The 18,671-nt window shown below is 38.2% G+C and overlaps 1 protein-coding gene and 1 pseudogene across 4 annotated transcripts in view; one reads left to right on the top strand and one right to left on the bottom strand.

Annotated features, from left to right (window-relative positions):
• The window catches only part of RBPMS (RNA binding protein, mRNA processing factor), a 184,652-nt gene that overhangs the window by 96,318 nt on the left and 69,663 nt on the right, over window positions 1-18,671 (bottom strand). For all 4 annotated transcript variants that reach the window (XR_009698746.1, XM_061177195.1, XM_061177197.1 and 1 more), the window contains exons 2-4: window positions 12,576-12,653; window positions 9,672-9,710; window positions 8,346-8,408 (exon numbers count right to left, since the gene is read on the bottom strand). Coding sequence is in view for 3 of the 4 variants with exons in the window: in XM_061177195.1 (XP_061033178.1) it covers window positions 8,346-8,408; window positions 9,672-9,710; window positions 12,576-12,653 (180 nt within the window). In the remaining variant the exon portion in view is untranslated. The remainder of the gene's footprint in view (window positions 1-8,345; window positions 8,409-9,671; window positions 9,711-12,575; window positions 12,654-18,671) is intronic.
• Window positions 230-987, top strand: LOC133081373 (geranylgeranyl pyrophosphate synthase-like; annotated as a pseudogene).

Below are 18,671 nucleotides of genomic sequence, written 5' to 3'. Positions count from 1 at the left end.
GATGCTGGGTACTGCTACTCCCGGATCCCCAGCATGAAAGTTGTGATATCATCCTTGAACCATCAGCTTTGAAATTAAAAAACAACGGAGAAGACTCAAGAAACAGCCCAAAGAATTCTTCTAGAACCTTACAAGCACTTACTTCAGTTACCAGGTAAACAAGTGAAAACCAAACTTTCACAGGCTTAATCATTGGCTAAAAGTTCCAGAAGACAAGCTACAGATTATCACTGAAGTGACGGAAATGTTGCATAATGCCAGTTTACTCATCGATGATATTGAAGACAACTCAAAACTCCGACGTGGCTTTCCAGTGGCACACAGCATCTATGGAATTCCATCTGTCATCAATTCTGCCAATTATGTATATTTTCTTGGCTTAGCGAAAGTCTTAACCCTTGATCACCCAGATGCAGTAAAGCTTTTTACCCGCCAGCTTTTAGAACTCCATCAGGGACAAGGCCTAGATATCTATTGGAGGGATAATTACACTTCTCCCACTGAAGAAGAATGTAAAGCAACGGTGCTGCAAAAGACAGGTGGACCATTTGGATTAGCACTAGGTCTCATGCAGTTGTTCTCTGATTACAAAGAAGACTTAAAGCCACTACTGAATACACTTGGGCTCTTTTTCCAAATCAGGGATGATTATGCTAATCTACACTCCAAAGAATATAGTGAAAATAAAAGCTTTTGTGAGGATCTAACAGAGGGAAAGTTCTCATTCCCTACTATTCATGCTATTTGCTCGAGGCTTGAAAGCACCCAGGTGCACAATACCTTGCGCCAGAGAACCGAAAACGTAGATCTTTAAAAATACTGTGCACATTATCTTTCTCTGAGAACGTAGGTTCTTTTGAATACACTCGGAATACTCTTAAAGAGCTTGAATCTAAAGCCTATAAACAAACTGATGCATGTGGTGGGAACCCTGAGCTAGTAGCTCTAGTAAAACACTTAAGTAAAATGTTCAAAGAGAATGAATAATATTAAGCCATTCTTGATTAGGCCTGATAGGTTAGTTGACTTTTTTTTTTTTTTGGTCTTTTAGCCTATTACCTTTTTTAAAATTTGGACCAAGCTGTTAGTCTCCAAAAACTGAGTGATAGTGGTGATGTGAGTGAGGTTGTTTCAATGTAGAATCCCTGTGTACAGATAATCATCATAGTACCAAGCTGAAGGAATCAAAAGGAGCCACATTTAAATAAGTCTAATTTGAATGTCAGAATGTGCTGTGGTGGGACGTTGTGGCCAACTCTGCCATGCTTGTTCTGTTGATTCTGTCAATAAAGAAGACTTCAGCTTCGGCGGCGGGGGTGGGGGGGGGGAGAGGGTATATATATATATATATATATATATATATATATATAGTTCATGGTTTATTTTTATAAATATTAGCCTTTTTAGACAGATTTTATTATTTTTAAGATTCTAGACTAGCCTAATGTTCACTAGAATTCTGTTTTATTTCTTATCCTCCTATTCCCATGTTTATAATGCATGAGATATATTTTCCATATCCTAGAAGGATTTACTCTATTTCCTTGCCTCTTCTTATTTTTACGTACAAAAAAAATCCTTGACTATTTGTGGGTCTCTCATTTTAAAAAATGTTTCCATGTAATAAGTATTAAAGTCTACTGAAACAGCAAGAAAAGTTTGCATTTAATTATAAAGAAAGAAATGCTGTATATATGTGTAAGGAAATAAGAATAGAATAATTAACAAATGCCCTGTCAAGACAACCTATTCCACTTTAAGGGGGTTAAGTCCTACCCTACTCCCCAAGGCTTTAAAATGTTCTAATGCATTCTAATTACAGAGTAAGACAAAGGGTTTCAGCTTTGTGGACCAATAGTTCAAATCTGTGTAGATAATCAGAAACATAAAAGCCAATGCTGAAGGGAGATCCATAGCCACTTGTCATTATGATGGTTTGATCATTCACTAAGGAGTAAAAGAGTAATTTTACAACAAAGACAGTGACTTAAGGCACCAAAATGTGCTGCACTGCAGAACAATCAGTAATGTACATGGCCTAGGGAGTCAAGATCTTTGGTTCTAAAACTAGCTTGGCTTCCTTACAGAAAGGAATCCTAGCAAATAACTCATTCTTTGCACTTCAGGTTCCATGAACACTAACTGTATTTTCTACTTTCATTTACAACAGGGGCAAATACCTTCTCAGTATTTCGAAATGCCTGAAGAACCATGGAGTAAGGGCAAGGTCAATACAAGATAGTATTTTAAAAAGAGAGTCTAGATAAGTTTAAACAAGTAGATCCTTGAAAAAAGGCCATAATGCAAAGTCTGAGGGCAGTTTCACACAGCCATGTAATATCTGATGAACTATTTTACCTAGGGAAAAGCTGGGCAAACTTGAGATCTCCACATATACTTGTCATTAGAATACAGACCGGTTTATGTGTGAGAACCTGTGGTTCTTCCTGCCAGTTTCCTTGGAGAAAGGATGATGCTAACACTTCCAGCTACGTTTCCTTCTTCAAACTTCCTTAGGATTTCTTTCACCAGCATTTTATTGCCTACTTTCCTATGTGAATGCTTAATAGATCTAAATAACCTACTTTTCTTCAGGCAAAGACTCTAATTGGGAATTCAGCAAATTCCTCACATTCACCTTCATTTGCTCTTTCAGAACCACTTTTAATTTATGTGCTGCACCATCCTAGAGAGATTTTATAACAACCCCAAGTTGCAAGAAAGAGCAGAGCACAGCACTCCCTCCCCTGCAAAAAAGGGGCTATTTCAAAGTTCTTGGAGGGGGGCTAGCCGGATTTAAGCTGTTTGTCAAGCCCCAAAGTGCACAAAGTTGTTGACAAAAAGAGGAGAGTCCAACAACCCTGCATTATGGCGGCTCTAGACTGACACAGGCATAGTCCCCAACCCAGTGACATTAAATGGCTGCTTTAAAACTGCAAGTCAAGAGTAAGCAGTTATAAACAGATTTAACAGATAAACACTAGATCAGACTCATGATCTCATCTGGCAGCCCTGCATATTTCCCATCCAGAAGTCCCAGCTGGGATCACAGTAATTGGGCCTCTTCAACCACTTTGAGCTAAGAGAAATTTAGGGAGAAATTTTTAAAACTGATAAGAAACATATTGACATGGTGCCTGGTGAACAGGGAGCTGAGACAAGCCATCTGGATGCTTGTGTATGTGAAAAGTTTTGTTTAGTGGAAATAATTCATCTAACCCGCAAGCTGTACAAATATTACAATAAAAAGTCCTGACTTGCACAAACTGTCAGAAGAACCTGTGCTACAGGAACCAGAGACTGTAGTCCAGACTTCTGTTTCTGTGTGGCCAATACCTGTTTCTCGAGTACCCTGGTATTCCTCTGTACTCAAGAGTTTGTACCAGGACTTTATGGCTACATCTTTTCACTGAGAAAGTATATTCATGGTATGGGTTCACATTTAGAACATTTGCAAGTGTTTTTGCTTGGTCATTTCCCTTTAACACTCTTGGAAGTAATACCCCTATTTCACAGATGAGAAACCTGGTATAGGAATAATACATTTATTATATACAAGTGTTTTAAAACTCAGTAGTTGGAGAGCTCAAGCTATTCAACAAAACAAATTATGCACAAGGCTGAATCACTGTGATATAAATAACTACAGTGTTTACTTCAATGCCAGGACTTTATGGAGATGGAGAAAACTACATTTTTCTGATTATGTCCGGTTTTTCAACATGTGACACTACCAAGTACCTTTTCAGCGTGCTTTCTTACAAACTACTAAAGATTTTTTTAAAAATTCTTTTTACCTCACACTACTGAATAAATTTCCTCAGTAACCAAGAAATAATTTAGTACTATATATCCTCAAGACCTCTTCATTTTCTGCTTATTAAGATGACGCCCACCTTTTTCCTCTTCAAAACCAAACTGCTTTTTTCTCTTTAATTCAAAGTCTATTCAGACCTTAAGAAAACACCTTTCCTTCATGCCTGGCATAATGTATAAGAGAGAATACAAAGCCCAAGTCTTATCTTATTCAATCAATCATCCAAGGGTTGGGTTGTTCCCTCCTTTCTTTTATGAACAGGTAAACTATTTAAAGGTAACACAATTCTATTACATAGAACTGCCATCACAGAAAAGAAATGTTACTAATCCCCATTAAAAGAAACAATATTTTAAGTCATATGGGGTTTCAAGAGAAATCATATCTACTACTGAAATTAGTCAAAAAGTATTTATCAAGAAACCAATGACCACTTCACACCTAGTAGGATTGCTATAATTTAAAACAACAAGTATTAGCACAGGGAAAACTGGAATTCCCATACATTGCTGGTGGGAATGTAAAATGGTACAGCCAATATGGAAAAGTTTGGAGGCTCCTCAGAAAGCTAAAAACATAAATACCATATGACTTAGCAATTCCATTCCTAGCTTTATGCCCAAAGGAATTGAAAACCAGGTACTCACGCATATTTGTACATCAGTGTTCACTGAAGCATTATTCTCAACGGCCAAAAGGTGGAAACAACCCAAGTGTCCACCAATAGACGAACAGATAAACAAAATGTGGAATATCCATACAATGGAATATTATTCAGCCATAAAAAGGAACAATGTTTTGATATCTGCTACAACATGGATTAATCATGAAAACATCATGCTAAGTGAAAGAAGCCAGACACAAAAGGACAAATATTTCAATAGCTAAAACAGGCAAATTAATAGAGAGAGAATATAGATTAGAGGTTACCAGGGGCTAGAGGAAAGGAGCAATAGGGAGGTATTGCTTAATGGTTACAAAGTTTCTGTTTGGGATGATGAAAAAATAGAAATAGACAGTGGGGATGGTTGCACAACATGGTAAATGTATTAATGCCACTGAACTGTACACTTAAAAAAATCATTAAAATGTCAAATTGTTATATATATTTTATATACTCAAAAATAGCAACATCATTGAATTAAATACCTTAAATGGGTGAGTTATAGCTCAATAAAGCTACTTATAAAAGAACCCAATAGACTTGAGGGTGCCATGATAATTGGAGATCACTAACATCAGTGAGTCTGGATTGAGAGTAAAGCAAATTATTGTGACAGCCTAAGCAATGTTTAGTTGTGAAGGCAATTTGTAGTAATGCACAGTTTGCATCAGACTTCTTTAGTTCTGATAAATTTATAATAACGCCTATGATAAAACCTAGGCCAATAACAACTATTTAAAATTAGGGGAGGAGGGCTATCAATCAAAATGGCACATATACTCAACAGGCCACACGTAACCTTTTTAAATACTTTACATGAGTGAATCTCAAACACCAACGTAAGACAAAGCCTGTCATGGAAGTGTACACAAGCAGGAAGCACATCAGGCCTGCAGATCTCATGTGTTAACTACAGTCGTTCTTACTTATGAAAACACGATTTCAGCTACACAACAATGGCAACACTGGGGTTTTCATAGTTGGCAGGAAGAGCCAGAGATGGTTTATTCCCACCTCTGCTCAGGGCCCTTACTGCCAGGCCTGCCTTGCTTCCTGTGTGTGTTTCTTCTCAAAATTTCCACAAATCAAATTTTTACTAAACCAGACTGTAACTGTCAATATTGATTTACATTCCAAAATTATAAACAAATCCTAAAAATAATTTGATTGTTTGGATTATCAGCTCCCCCTTCCATTAGCATGGAACATGGAAAACTGCTGGTATAGAAATTATAACTGTGTGTGAAGGGTAAAGGATAGGTTAGATATTTTGCTGTCGGGTTAAAGAATGGATGGGGTTTCTAGTCATGTGGATTAATGGGACCACAGATAACCTGAAGGGAAGTCTGGGTTTGGGTTATTTTTAGCTTAATTTGAGAGTTTTTGCTATAAAACCAAAATATACTGTATTTACTTTAGAAGATTTAACGAACACCCTGATAAAAGTTCAATGTTACCACTTAATTCAATCTGACCATGTTTTTCCATAAAATTATCCAACTGACTAAAGCATACTCCAAAAATGGAAGAAAATAAATGGATTTAAAAATCATTTAAAGTCATTTTGGGACAAGACTTAATACTAATAACTGAACCAGACAGGAGCCAAGACAGGGCAACAATAAGAAGAGAAGCTCTAAACATGGACAAGTGGTTTTTAACACTGTGAACTGCTCTACATAGAGGAACTTACTGGATTGAGGCTTACGTTTCTCAATAGTGGAACAAAACAAAACATTACAACATGGAACTTTCCCCCAAAGGAATGTGAGGAAAAGCTTCTAAGAGAAGCTGGATGAATGACATGAGGAAAAAATTTTGTAATGGCTATGAGCATCGGATGTTTTTAATTCACCAAGTTAGAAAAAATGATCGTGAAAAGAGCATGTTGGGTCACAGAGATGTGTCAGTTTCATGATTAAATACATTATCCTGAATGGGCCGGTTTTCTCTGCAGAGAGAAGAAACCCTGCTCCACGGTCATGTACCAAACTTTACTGTGGGCATTTGTCCTAGACAATGTGATTAAATTAGTCTGTCATTGCAGCAACATTCCATGGAACAAGCAAACAGCAAGAAGTTACATAAAGTAGACAGAACTAAGACACAGGAGGCTTCCTTCTAGCTGTAGCTCTAAACCTGTACTTTCTGACTGAGCCATCCATCCTCTCTGGCCTCAGTTCTCTTAACTGAAACAGGACAGTTTCTAAGGTACAAAAACCTCTAATACTTTTATATAAAAGTTAAAAATATCGAGAAAGAGATGACCCAGGACCTTAACAGATGCTCTAAACTCACAAGTCAACCTCTGAGCAGAAGAAAGCTCAGGTATAATACTGCACAGGTAAGTCTCAAGAGTTACTCTTCTTCGGTCCACAGAATAGAACAGAACGAGACCTGTTTCACTTGGAGTTCTTCCCAAGTTATTAATATATGAGCAACAAACACTGAGCCTAAAACCAGACCTTAGGACAAGAGAGCATAATGATCTGGGGCCAGCTGGCATAGCAATGGGCTTAAACACCTCTATCACAATGTTACTGCATGTCTCAATACCGGTTATGTGTAACGATACAACCCTCAGTACTAAGAAAAAGTGAAATGATGTTAGCTATACTCTGCCTAGTAAGACGAGGAAACACAGTTTGACTATGACCATGTAAACATCTAAAAAATAAACCTGTTAAAAAAAATCAAGCTATAAACAACCCACTGTAAAAACCTACTGTTTTTCAGACAGTGGGTCAGTGACATGTTTCTACACAGAGCAGAGACAATGAAAGGCAGTGGAAAGCCCATTCTGTGAACAAGCTTCAGCTGCTGTTATTTCCTTTATAAGAACAAGAAAAAGAAGCTGGTGAAAACTTCAATTTGGAAGGACCCAGAATTTCTGCATTTAGAAAGATGCCTCCTGGGGGAATGTAAATTGGTGCAGCCACTATGAAAAACAGTATGGAGGTTCCTCAAAAAACTAAAAATAGAGTTGCCATATGATCCAGCACTCCCACTCCTGGGCATATATCTGGACAAAACTATAATTCAAAAAGATACATGTACCCTCATGTTCATAGAAGCGCTATTCATAATAGTCAAGACATGGAAACAACCTCAATGTCCACTGACAGATGAATAGATAAAGAAGATGTGGTACACATATACAATGGAATAGTACTCAGCTATAAAAAAGAATGAAATAATGCCATTTGCAGCAACATGGGTGGACCTAGAGATTATCATACTAAGTGAAGTAAGTCAAACAGAGAAAGACAAATATCATATGATATTGCTTATAAGCAGAACCTAAAAAAAATGAACCTTACAAAATGCTTACAAACCAAATACAGGTATCTCTATTCAATTATAGCTGACTATCTTTTATTATACCACAATGCAGAATGTCTTCTGGGAAAGCAGTATATGCAAGTTTTTAATCAATCAGAATAAAGACTACAACCTGTAAATTTGTTTGTTTGTTTAAGCCACATACCTTAAACAAAAACCTCATGTGTTAAGGAAAGCCAAGATTTTGATCTATTCTTGACTTAGGCTTAGCCACTGAGAGTATAATGATGGCCAAACTAAACTGTACACCACCATGGGATGTGACTGGGCTGAATAAAGACCCACATCATCAGGTATTTTGAGCATTACAGTAAAAGCTAGAGAAGAGCAAAGTGTTATTTAATAGTTTGCACGTCTAACCACAATTTTAGGAAAAATCTCTTCAGAGGGCTAATTAATTAATCCCTTCCTGTTAGATCGAGCAGTCATATTCCTTCCATTTGATTTCCTGTCCAAAGAGGTTCTATTACTTCCTACCACCTCATAAGGAAACCCCCAAAGATTAACATCATTAGTACTTACATTCAAAGCATTCTTTGCAGCTTCTGCTTCTGAGCGACTGTCAAAACTGACAAAACCTACGGGCTAAGGAAAGAAAAAGAAATATGAAGAAAACAATATCAGGGGATGTCTATTTTTCTGGGTCAAAGGTGATATCAAACTGAAGAGCTAAGATACAGAAATCACCACAGGCAATGGGTAGAAACAAGAAAGCCAGTCCAGAAGAATCATGACTCAGTGGCTTAGCCAAATTTCTAACATGAATCAAAGGGATTGTGAGGGTGGTTCTTCAAGGGCACAGCTGGAGATTTAGAGAATCATAAAAAAAAAAATCTAGAGGGGGCTGGAAGGTGAGCAGCAGTGAACAAGGCAACAGAGGAAAACTTGGGTGGAAAGGCTCTACTTTCCTAAATTGAATTCACTGTACCTCAGTTTCTTCATCTTTTAAAATGGAAAGAGAACCGAATCACCTTTTGGTACACTGTAAGTGCAAGGGATATAATGACACAATGATAAAAGCCCTGTATTCTCACTGCATGATCAAAATTATATCATGAACATTTTAATCTCAAATCCCAAGGGATGCCTTTAAAAAGCTGTGTGTTTAATTAGGTGTATAAACCATACTGTTCCAACTAAAGAGAGGGGTCACAATTCCTTTGGACTCAGTATCTTTCAGTCCAGAAGGATGGTTGCAACATAGCTTATTCTCTGATGAACCAGAGAATACCTTATTGAGAGATGAAAAGTGACCCAGAGAGAGGATGCTGGTTGCTCAGCATTTAAAAAAAAAAAGCACATAGCTACAAATTTTCAAGACACTTGCAGAAACTATCAGGGTCACTGGTTACCACCTCCATTCTGTACCTTTTATGCTCCATTCTAGACCTGAGACTCTCCTGCGGTTATTAAGGGTTTGAGAGACAGCCTGATTCTTCGTCATCAAATTCCCATACCGATCGTGAATGAAAAGTTTGCCTGTTTAACCTTATTAAAAACAAACCAAAAAAACACCCAGGAAAGAAATGGCAATAAAAGTGAATTTGGATAATAATCAATAATTTCTTTTGAATCTATAGATCAATCCCAATATAACTATGCTGGATGCATTATATTTACCTTGCTTGAGGATAGTCTCAGACACTCTAGCTGGAGGCTATGGAATTAGGGATCACTTTCCTGTGCTAATTCCTAATCAATCTCACCCTTAATTTTAGAGCAACAACAACAAAAATAAAATCTTAATGGAAATAAAAAAAGAATGTCGAGCCCTAGTAACATTCCTGAAGAAAGCCAATCCAAACTTCTGTGGAAGTGATCATTTATGTGCAAGTCTGAAATTCTTACCTGCTTAGATGTGAGCTTTATAAGAGAACCCTCGTAGCCCTGAAAATAAAGAACCAAATTTAGACCAGAAATAAAGAGTAATAAGAGAAAAGAGCAATTGTAATAATAGCATCCTGCTCAAGTGAAAATGAGTCCTTTATGACTACTGACCAACTCTTCTCACAAATGCCTGTTAACTGGGAAAACAAATTTTATACACACATGCATGCATGATGTATACGCCAATCTTTGCATACTTGGGCCTTAAAAGAAATCAAGCCCTGAAATTCATGCACTTATGTTTCTTATCTCTATATATTTTCATGAAATTCAGAAAAGAAACATAAGTGCATGAATTCATGAAAATATATAGAGAAAAGAAACATAAGTGCATGAATGGACTTATGCATAGGAAAATGGTGTCTATGTCAACAGCAGGTCTTTTTCATTTTATGGAACTAGGAGAGGGAAGGGGATAAATTAAGTTAGGAAGGTCAGAGTATGTGATGACTTGGTCATATATTTGCTATAAAACAATAAAACATTAAGATCGTACTCCGTAGAACTTAATGAAAATTTCAAAACTTCCAGAAAAGGTTAAATAGGCAGTGATGCTAACATTTGTTGAGTTCTTTTGCTTATTTATTGCAGCCATCAGTTTTCACATTGGTATTCTGATTGGGAGATGCGAAAATTCCCTGTTGGGTTTTTACTCCAGCTCATCCTCAAGGAAGATGGAAACATTCCTTTCACTCCCTCCCTTAAGCCCTCCTGGCTCCCCAGGATAAGGATAACAAAGTCTGTTTATTTCTGAAAATAATCAATGACTGTTAGCTTGCACTGATGGATGACACAAGAGGGGAAAAAACAACACTTGACATGATTGACCACTGCACGTATCGGTGCAGAGACAGATTTGCAGACAAGGGTCAGACTCCGGGGACTTTAATTAAAAGAGGGTTGGTAGGAATGTACCAGGGTCCTGACTTCAGCGTTTGGGTTTCTGGGCAGGATGTTGGGATTGATTCATCCTCCTATTTTCCCAGCAGAGAACTATGTTACTAATTAGCTACTGTAAACATTTTACCTCAAAGGCCTTGAGCTCTTCTAGCCAGAGAGGTCGTGATTCACAGCCCTGCCTCTTCCTTTTTCAAGGTGCTCTCACTCTCTGAAAAACCTGAAGGTTTAAACACCCTGAAGGCCTCAGAGGCAAAGAACAAATGGATGTTTCACTCAAGTAAAAGACCACTAGTAGGGATATACTGTCCTCTCAAGTCACAAAAAGAGAAGTAGTATCAAATAATAGTTCAGATGAGGGATGACTGCTTGGGTTTGAATCCTGGCCGTGCCATTTATTATGTGTGTAAACTTGAGCAAAATGTATTCAACTGCTCCAAGTTTCATTTCCCTTATTTGAAAAAAATGAGGCTAACCCACTTTAAATGACTGTGATGAGAATTAAATGAGATAATTCTTAAGGGGCTTGCTGGCTAAATCTCTCTGTATGTATACAAAAACATAACTATTTTGTCCTTTACGAGGATCAGTTAGCTTTAAAAAGTCCTCATCCTACAAAAGAGACAGACAGTAAAAACTACAACCCTGCAGAAGAAACTCGGGAAATTCTATAAAGCTGGCACTCTCCCCACAATACCTTCCCTTTCTTTCCCACTTCCTCTAGCTAACCTCATGGCTAACCTTTCTGCTTCCCTCTGTAATGTCATCATTATTGTTGCATTAAAAGGAGAGCTGTCAGAATGGAGTTATGTCCATTATTACATGGTGCCTTTGGGGCACATAAACTAGACTGTTTTATCTTTGCTGGTTTTAACTGGCTGCCCGCTCAACCGTCCTTCTCGTTCTACTACCCAACTGTTCTCAGCTGTCACATCCTACTCTCTCCTCCTAAGAAGCTAGATACTGTCCCTCAACCTGTCTTGCCTCTGTGGCTGGGGTCCTGCTTCAAACCAGGATGGATCTTTAACCAGCAATCAAGATGGCCCATCACGTGATCGTAAGTATGGCCCTGGCCAGGCACTGTTGCTGACATGTCCTCAGCTGATGTGACCAGCCCAGACACAGGCCCTGAATCTGTCATGACTTCCAGGTTCACTCCTTGAGAGCCAAGGCCTTCAGCCCACATCATGCCCAGTCCCAGCTGTCTCCCACCCTCCAAAGGCTAACCTTCAAGGTTTCTCCTTGGAACATGGTTATTTCAGCTTTAGTTCAATTTCCTGTTAAATTTTCAATCCCAGCTACATTAATTATCTCTAAAGTAGTTCTACCTTGACAGTCACAATGGACAGACAACTTGCATTAAATATTTCACTAAGCAACAGGATAGATTTCCCTCAACTCACACCAAGCAATTCTTTAAAATTTTGTTTTACTGTTTTTGCAACTTTGGACATTTTGCCCATGGAAAAAATAATGGTGTTAGGTTCCCAGTCTAGTTCATAAAAGCCTACTTAACCTATTACGTCTCCAAAGAATAGTATTAACAGCAGTATTTCAACTGATAAGGAACCTCCTAGGGATAGGGCTTGACTTTTACTGCATTTGAAATATAAATACAGAATAAGTCATGGATAATATTTTTGGTGATCTGTACTCAGAAGAACATCCCTAATTGGCAAGAGGATAAACAGGGAGGACACTAAAGCAGTTCTGTAGAACAGAAACAGACGCATGTCCACATCAGTAAGAGACTTCTCCAGATTAGCTACTGGGAGGACAAAAGGCGGTTTCAGTCTTTCCAAAGTGAAAACGTATATTAGGACTGAGTTGTCAAATCTCCTTTACTCGCTAACCTTTTAAAAAACAGTGCTTTCACAAACATGTCATTTCTTTCTCCAAAAAGCCCCAAGAAGCTTATACACACAGTCTTTGTCTCCTTTTACAATTTCTGAAAGATAGAAAAGGTACCTTAAATGGTCTGAAAAGCAGATACAGCTCCCGAGGTTTGATATCCAGAGGGAGACCACTGACAAAGAGAGTCCGGACCTGGAAGATAAATACAAGAAGTGATCAAGGGAGTGGACAGTCATAGAATAGTTCACCTGAAATCCCCAAAACACATTTCTTCAAATATTCCTCGACTCCTACCTAATTCGTGCTCTTTCCATGACACGAAGATTACTCTAATGTTAAGATGCCATTAAGCCAACTCTTGAGTAGCTCTGTGTGAATTATCAGAGTGAATCACTTCTAGCTGATTTAAATTTACAAACTGACTTCTCCTTTCCTAGCCATCGCCTGGTTCTAAAAACGTGAGGGGAAAAGAGGGTCCGTGATTAAAACATTAGCTTAAGGAAAACAAAAATGTCATGAGGACAGTAAATCTACCACTCCCCTCAGCTCTAATCAAATGAACACAGAATGTGGTTCAAAAATACAACTGAACCAATTTTTTTCTCCTACTTGTCTTGTCATTGCTTCCCTCATTGGCATTGATAATTACAGTAATTTTAATAAATGTAGAAGTTTATTAAACAACTGAAATGCATCTAAATAGTAGCCAAATGCATAACCCTGTGTCTGTTCAGTTCTGAAACAGCAGGGCAAACTTGGCTGTACCGTAAGGCCTACGGTACAAAATACGTACTTAGTGTGTGCTGAAATACAGAACACAGATGACATTTCCAGCTGGGAGGATCAGAGTAAACGTGTGGGCATCTGAGCGGAAACTTCAAGGATAGGTAGCATTTTACCACATAGATATAAAAAGGTGAGGTGGGGAAGTGGCACAGGCAGAAAAAAAGCACTAACCAAGGCAATGAAGAGGGGGATGATAGCACAGTGTATTCCAGGAGAAGGGGGAGCCAAAAGTGAACAGGTAGCGGAGAATCAAACCAAGGGGGGTATCACGTCATCGGCTCAGGAATATGGTCTTGATTCAATAGGCAAGGAGTAAACACTGAATCATCATCACCATCACATTTTGTTTCTACTTATTTTAGTGAGTCTTTAGTCAGACCCACCCCCCAGCTTTGAGATACAGTTGACACATAATATTAAGTTTCAAATGTACTTTTTGATCTAATAAAAAAATGATTACCACTACAGCATTAGCTAACACCTCTATCATACCGCAAAATGACCATTTCTCTTTTTGTGATGAGAACATTTAAGACCTCCTCTCAGCGACTTCCAAGTACACCTATAATACAGTACCTAAAATACACTCACAATACTGTGCATTAGATTCCCCACAACTTGCTCAGCTTCTAACTGGAAGTCTGTATCCTTAGATCAACATCTGCCCATTTTCCTCACCCTCCAGATCCAGGGAACTAACTATCCTACTCTGTTTTTATGAGTTCGGGTTCACCCCCATGTTTTCTATTCCTCTTCGCTACTCAAGCTGATACAACATGATCGAGTTCCTCATTAGAAATCACGTTACTACCCAAAGGGGAAAAAAAAAAAAAAATCAACGCTCAGTTGTAAACCATGTATAATTACGGAAGATTTTTCCTCGGTGAGAAATACGGAGAATATTTTCTAGACTCCTAACACTTTCCATTGATTCTGGCTTGAAGAAGCACAAATTAGCAAGCAAGACCCTTTGGTTGATCCAGCACAGTGTATGGTAAAACGTCATGCCATTTGCATGTAGGTGTACAATAAACACTACGATCAAGTAAACAGCCCCAGAATCAAGACTGCCTTTTTATTATTTGCTTCTTTATATTTTAGACAGCTTTTTGAGGTATAATTGACATATAAACTGTACATCTTGCTTTACAATAAGTTTTGACATATGTATAACCTGTGAAACCATCACAGCAATCAAGATAATGAACATATCCATCACCCCCCAAAAAGTTTCCTTATCTCATGCTCCTTTCATCTTCCTTCTACCTTGTCCTACTATCCTCATCCCCACGCAATCACTCATCTGCCTTCTGTCACTACAGATTAGTATGTATGTTCTGAAGTTTCATACCAATGGAGCCATAAAGTAGGTATCCTTTTTCATCCGACTTCTTTCACTTTAGCATAATTATTTTGAGATTCATCCACGGTGCTGCAGGTAACAATAGTCTATTTTTATTTCTGAGTCGTATTCTGTGGTATGAACACATCACAGTTCATTTATCCATTCACTTGTTTATGAGACATCGGGGTTATCTCTCGTTTTTGGCTTCTACAAATAAAACGACTATGAACGTTCATGTATCGATTTGTACAGGTCTTTGTGTGGACATATGTTTTCTTTCTTCTCGGATTAATAGCTGAAAATGGAATAGCTGGATGATATGGTAGGTATATGCTTAAACTTTTAAAAAACTGCCCTTCAATTCCTTGTTTTATAGCCTAGAACATGATAAATGTTCTGTGTGTATGTAAAATAAATGTATATTCTGTTGCTGTTGGGTACAGTGTTTTATAAATTTCAATTAAGGTCAAGTTTGTTGTTCAGTATACCTTTTGCCACCCCCTTCTCTCTCAACTTTGCCAGTGATAAACACTCTTTCCAAAGAACTTTCTTTATCAAAGCTGCTAAGGCTGAATTACTGACAACTGCCGAAGACATACACAAGGGAATGCTGCTATCCTGTGTGCCCTCTCTGCTATCCACATCCCTCTTCCCACATTCCAGAAAGTGAACACCATGTGTTCTACTTGGCTGCTCCGGCCACGACAACCTGGACAGAGAGGGAATCCCAGCTTCCACTCATTCAGATTTTGTTGAATGCCCACTGTATCCGGCACTATGCCAGGTGCTGAACGGATTACAGAGAGTTCCATGGACATAATGATAAGCAGATCCTGTGTTTTAATCACTGTAGTACCATTTGTCAAGCAGGGAAGCTTAGCCATGTGACAGGTATCAATTAGGATCTGGGGAGTTAACTCAGGAAATTAACTACCATTTATAGCACTATTCTAAAGAAAAAGGCTTTAGAAACTTGCAAGTCAAACAATTTATCAAAAAACAAAACAAAAAAAACACAACCCACTAGAAATCTGGGAGTTAAACGAAAGATTACTTGATATAAATTAAGGTTCATCTACATCCATAAAATGTATTATGTAACCAATAAAAATTATGTTCAAGGAGAAAGTACATTCAGTTTTATTCTATAAAACAAAAAGCCAACACATGCATGTATATGGGAAGGGGGAAAAATACGCTGTAGGATATATATGCCAAAAGGTTTCTATCTACATTACTTAGTCCTGAATGGTGGAATAATAACTGATTTTTCTTTTTTTTTGGCTGTGCCGTGTGGCACGCGGGATCTTGGTTCCCCGACCAGGGATTGAACCCACGCCCCATGCAATGCAAGCACAGAGTCTTAACCACTGGACCTCCAGGGAAGTCCTAATAAGTGCTTCTGAGGTTTTTTATTAGCTTATTTGTATTTTCTATCTTTCTATAATAAGCATGTTTTAGAGACTATAAATGTATCGTTAGGTTGAGAACAGCCTACATTTTTTTATTACTTTATTTAGGAAAACATAAATAATGTCAATATTTGTTATCAATAAAAATTGTGAAGTTTATAGAGAAAACTTTTTTATATATTTCAGAAGTAGAAGATTCTTATCTCAGTATCTCAACAAAAAAACTGTTAAACATAAAAAAAAAAACAAAAAAAAACACAAAATAAAAACTGAACTGATAGGCCTAAATTTGCCTCTCGCCCATGGATTAAAAAGAGACTCAAGGCCACTCTGTTTTGTTCATCAAATTAGAGGCAACTAAGATGTCTGGCACTTTATTTACACATGAACACGAATTACATTTCTTAGAATCTAGTGAAGCCCATTATTGTCTCAGAGACCTGCCAAGACATCTTATCTCTCAATGAAGAGCTATTCTCTCCTCTGACAGAACAGATAGACTGACTAGGAGAAATAACTCTTAAATACTTACATTATGAAGTTATGAGGACAACTAAAGGTCTCTTAAATCCAAATGCTTGGAATCTATGTGTTCTGAATCTTTTCTAGACCTCCTCAGACTGGGAAACTTCATTAAGTTAAAAAAAGAAAAAAAAAATCACAGATAATGAATGGAAAAAAAAACTCTTCCTGAATATCTAATTCATGCTTTTCTATGGTAACTGGGACCTAAAATCACGGGGATGTTTTAAAACATTTTAGTTTCCCTACTCTTCTCACCACCACTCGTTTTATCTGAGCCATTAAATAGTAAAGCACTTCTGGGTTTTGCCTTTGCTATGTCTATGGAAATCGCAAAGGTTAGACATGATTTTTTTTTTTTTTTGGCCATGCCGTGTGGCATGGGGGATCTTAGTTCCCCAACCAGGGATCAAACCCGTGCCCCTGGCAGTGGAAGCATGGAGTCCTAACCACTGGACCACCAGGGAAGTCCCTAGACATGATTCTTTTTTTTTTTTTTCCGAGAATCGATTGTTTAATCCACATTGATTGATAGTAAATCAGATAGATGAGAGGAAAAAGGCAATCTAATTCTGAATTTAATTGGCCATTCGGTTTAGTCAAATACCATGTGACTGCACGTGTGGACATGTAAAAGACATCTGCTCTGTCTGCTGGATTCCCTGATTGCCAGCAATGCCAGGCAACAGCCTCTGCCTGAGGGCAGAAATACGTGCAAAGAGCCCCGAGTATATGCCCACCAACAGTGCAGGAGGGTTCCCTTTCCTAGACATGATTCTTGCTTGCAGGGAGCTTACTGTCACTGAAGGAATATGCAGCTTTCTGTGACAAGAGAAAGCTTAGCTCATTCACAGAGCAAACAGTTAGAACCCAAACAATGAGATAAAAGTTTAAGAGACATGTAAGATCCATGATCAAATACTCAGAAAAAAGCGCCCCAAAACCAATGAATGCTGCCAAATGAACTTTGTCGCAGGTCAATCGTTTTCCAGGGCAACCCTTAACTTAACAGCATTGTCTATGGACACAGATGTGCCTGGCACTATGCCTTTAGCATTGCAGATGTTTACTTTATCAGACACATGGGGCAACACATTTCTTAGTCAAGGACACAACATGCCTCATAGAAGTCCAAGATGTGAAGCTGCTGACAGCTCTGTCCCAAAGGGACGCTAATGGATTCTGTGGATGTACCTCCAACTTCATTTCTACCCCAACAGGATTGAAAGAATAAATGCTAGGAGAAATCGTCCTGTGCGGGTCAGGAAGAGCGAAGGTCTTCTTGGCTCAGCCATTATCAACCATTCCTGCAGAGGCCACAGTTACATTTTGGATAACACCAGCTGTGTATTCTTAAATGGCACTGCCAGCTCCCACGGGGAAAGTCAAGCCACATTTCAGTGACTGACTTCTAAACTCTAATTCAGTAAGTAAAGTCACTGTGTCGGTCTTGGGCTTTCCTGGACAGAAAGGCCAAAACAGGCCCTGAAATGGAAACGCCCTCCCTTTAACAAAGAACACGCATGATCTTGTAGGTAATCTAGACATTAAAATAAAAACCAATAGACAAATGCTTATTAATTTCAGTATAGAGTAGAGAATAATCATGCATACTTTTCAGCAAGTGGCCACATCCAGTCAACACACAGCGTCCCAAGACTATGGGCATTTTCTGTGGACATTTTAATCGTTTATAAAAAGGTCTCAGACATCATCTCTAGCTGCTATGAGCTGACCTCTTGAAGTTCCTCTTAAATTCTAGGATTGGCAAAGGCAACTTCACATTTTCTAATGACTCATGAATAACTGTATAATCATTTATTTGAAATATCCTAAAACCCACGGGGGTGCTTCTATGATCATCTATCCTCTGCAAACTTTCTCTCCACCTATCCACATTCTCACATATACAAATGTAGACTCCAAAAGCAGCTTTCAAATGTGTTGTATGTTTAAATCACTCTGTTGGTGTAACTAACTGTTTTTTGAAACATGCAAGTGGATTCCCAGGTAAGATCTTGCAGTGGGCATTTTAGAGGGTGAAAAGTGCTTTTCTGGGTAGTGTGTAGCACAGTCTTAAGCACACAGTATAAAATTTTCCCTTGATTTTAGAAATCTACAGAGTAACATTGTATTCATGGGAAA

Source organism: Eubalaena glacialis, chromosome 20 (assembly GCF_028564815.1).
Source record: "Eubalaena glacialis isolate mEubGla1 chromosome 20, mEubGla1.1.hap2.+ XY, whole genome shotgun sequence".
Lineage (NCBI taxonomy): Eukaryota > Metazoa > Chordata > Mammalia > Artiodactyla > Balaenidae > Eubalaena > Eubalaena glacialis.
The sequence above is the reverse complement of the archived record's forward strand: the minus strand, read 5'-3'. Positions and strand labels throughout refer to the sequence as shown.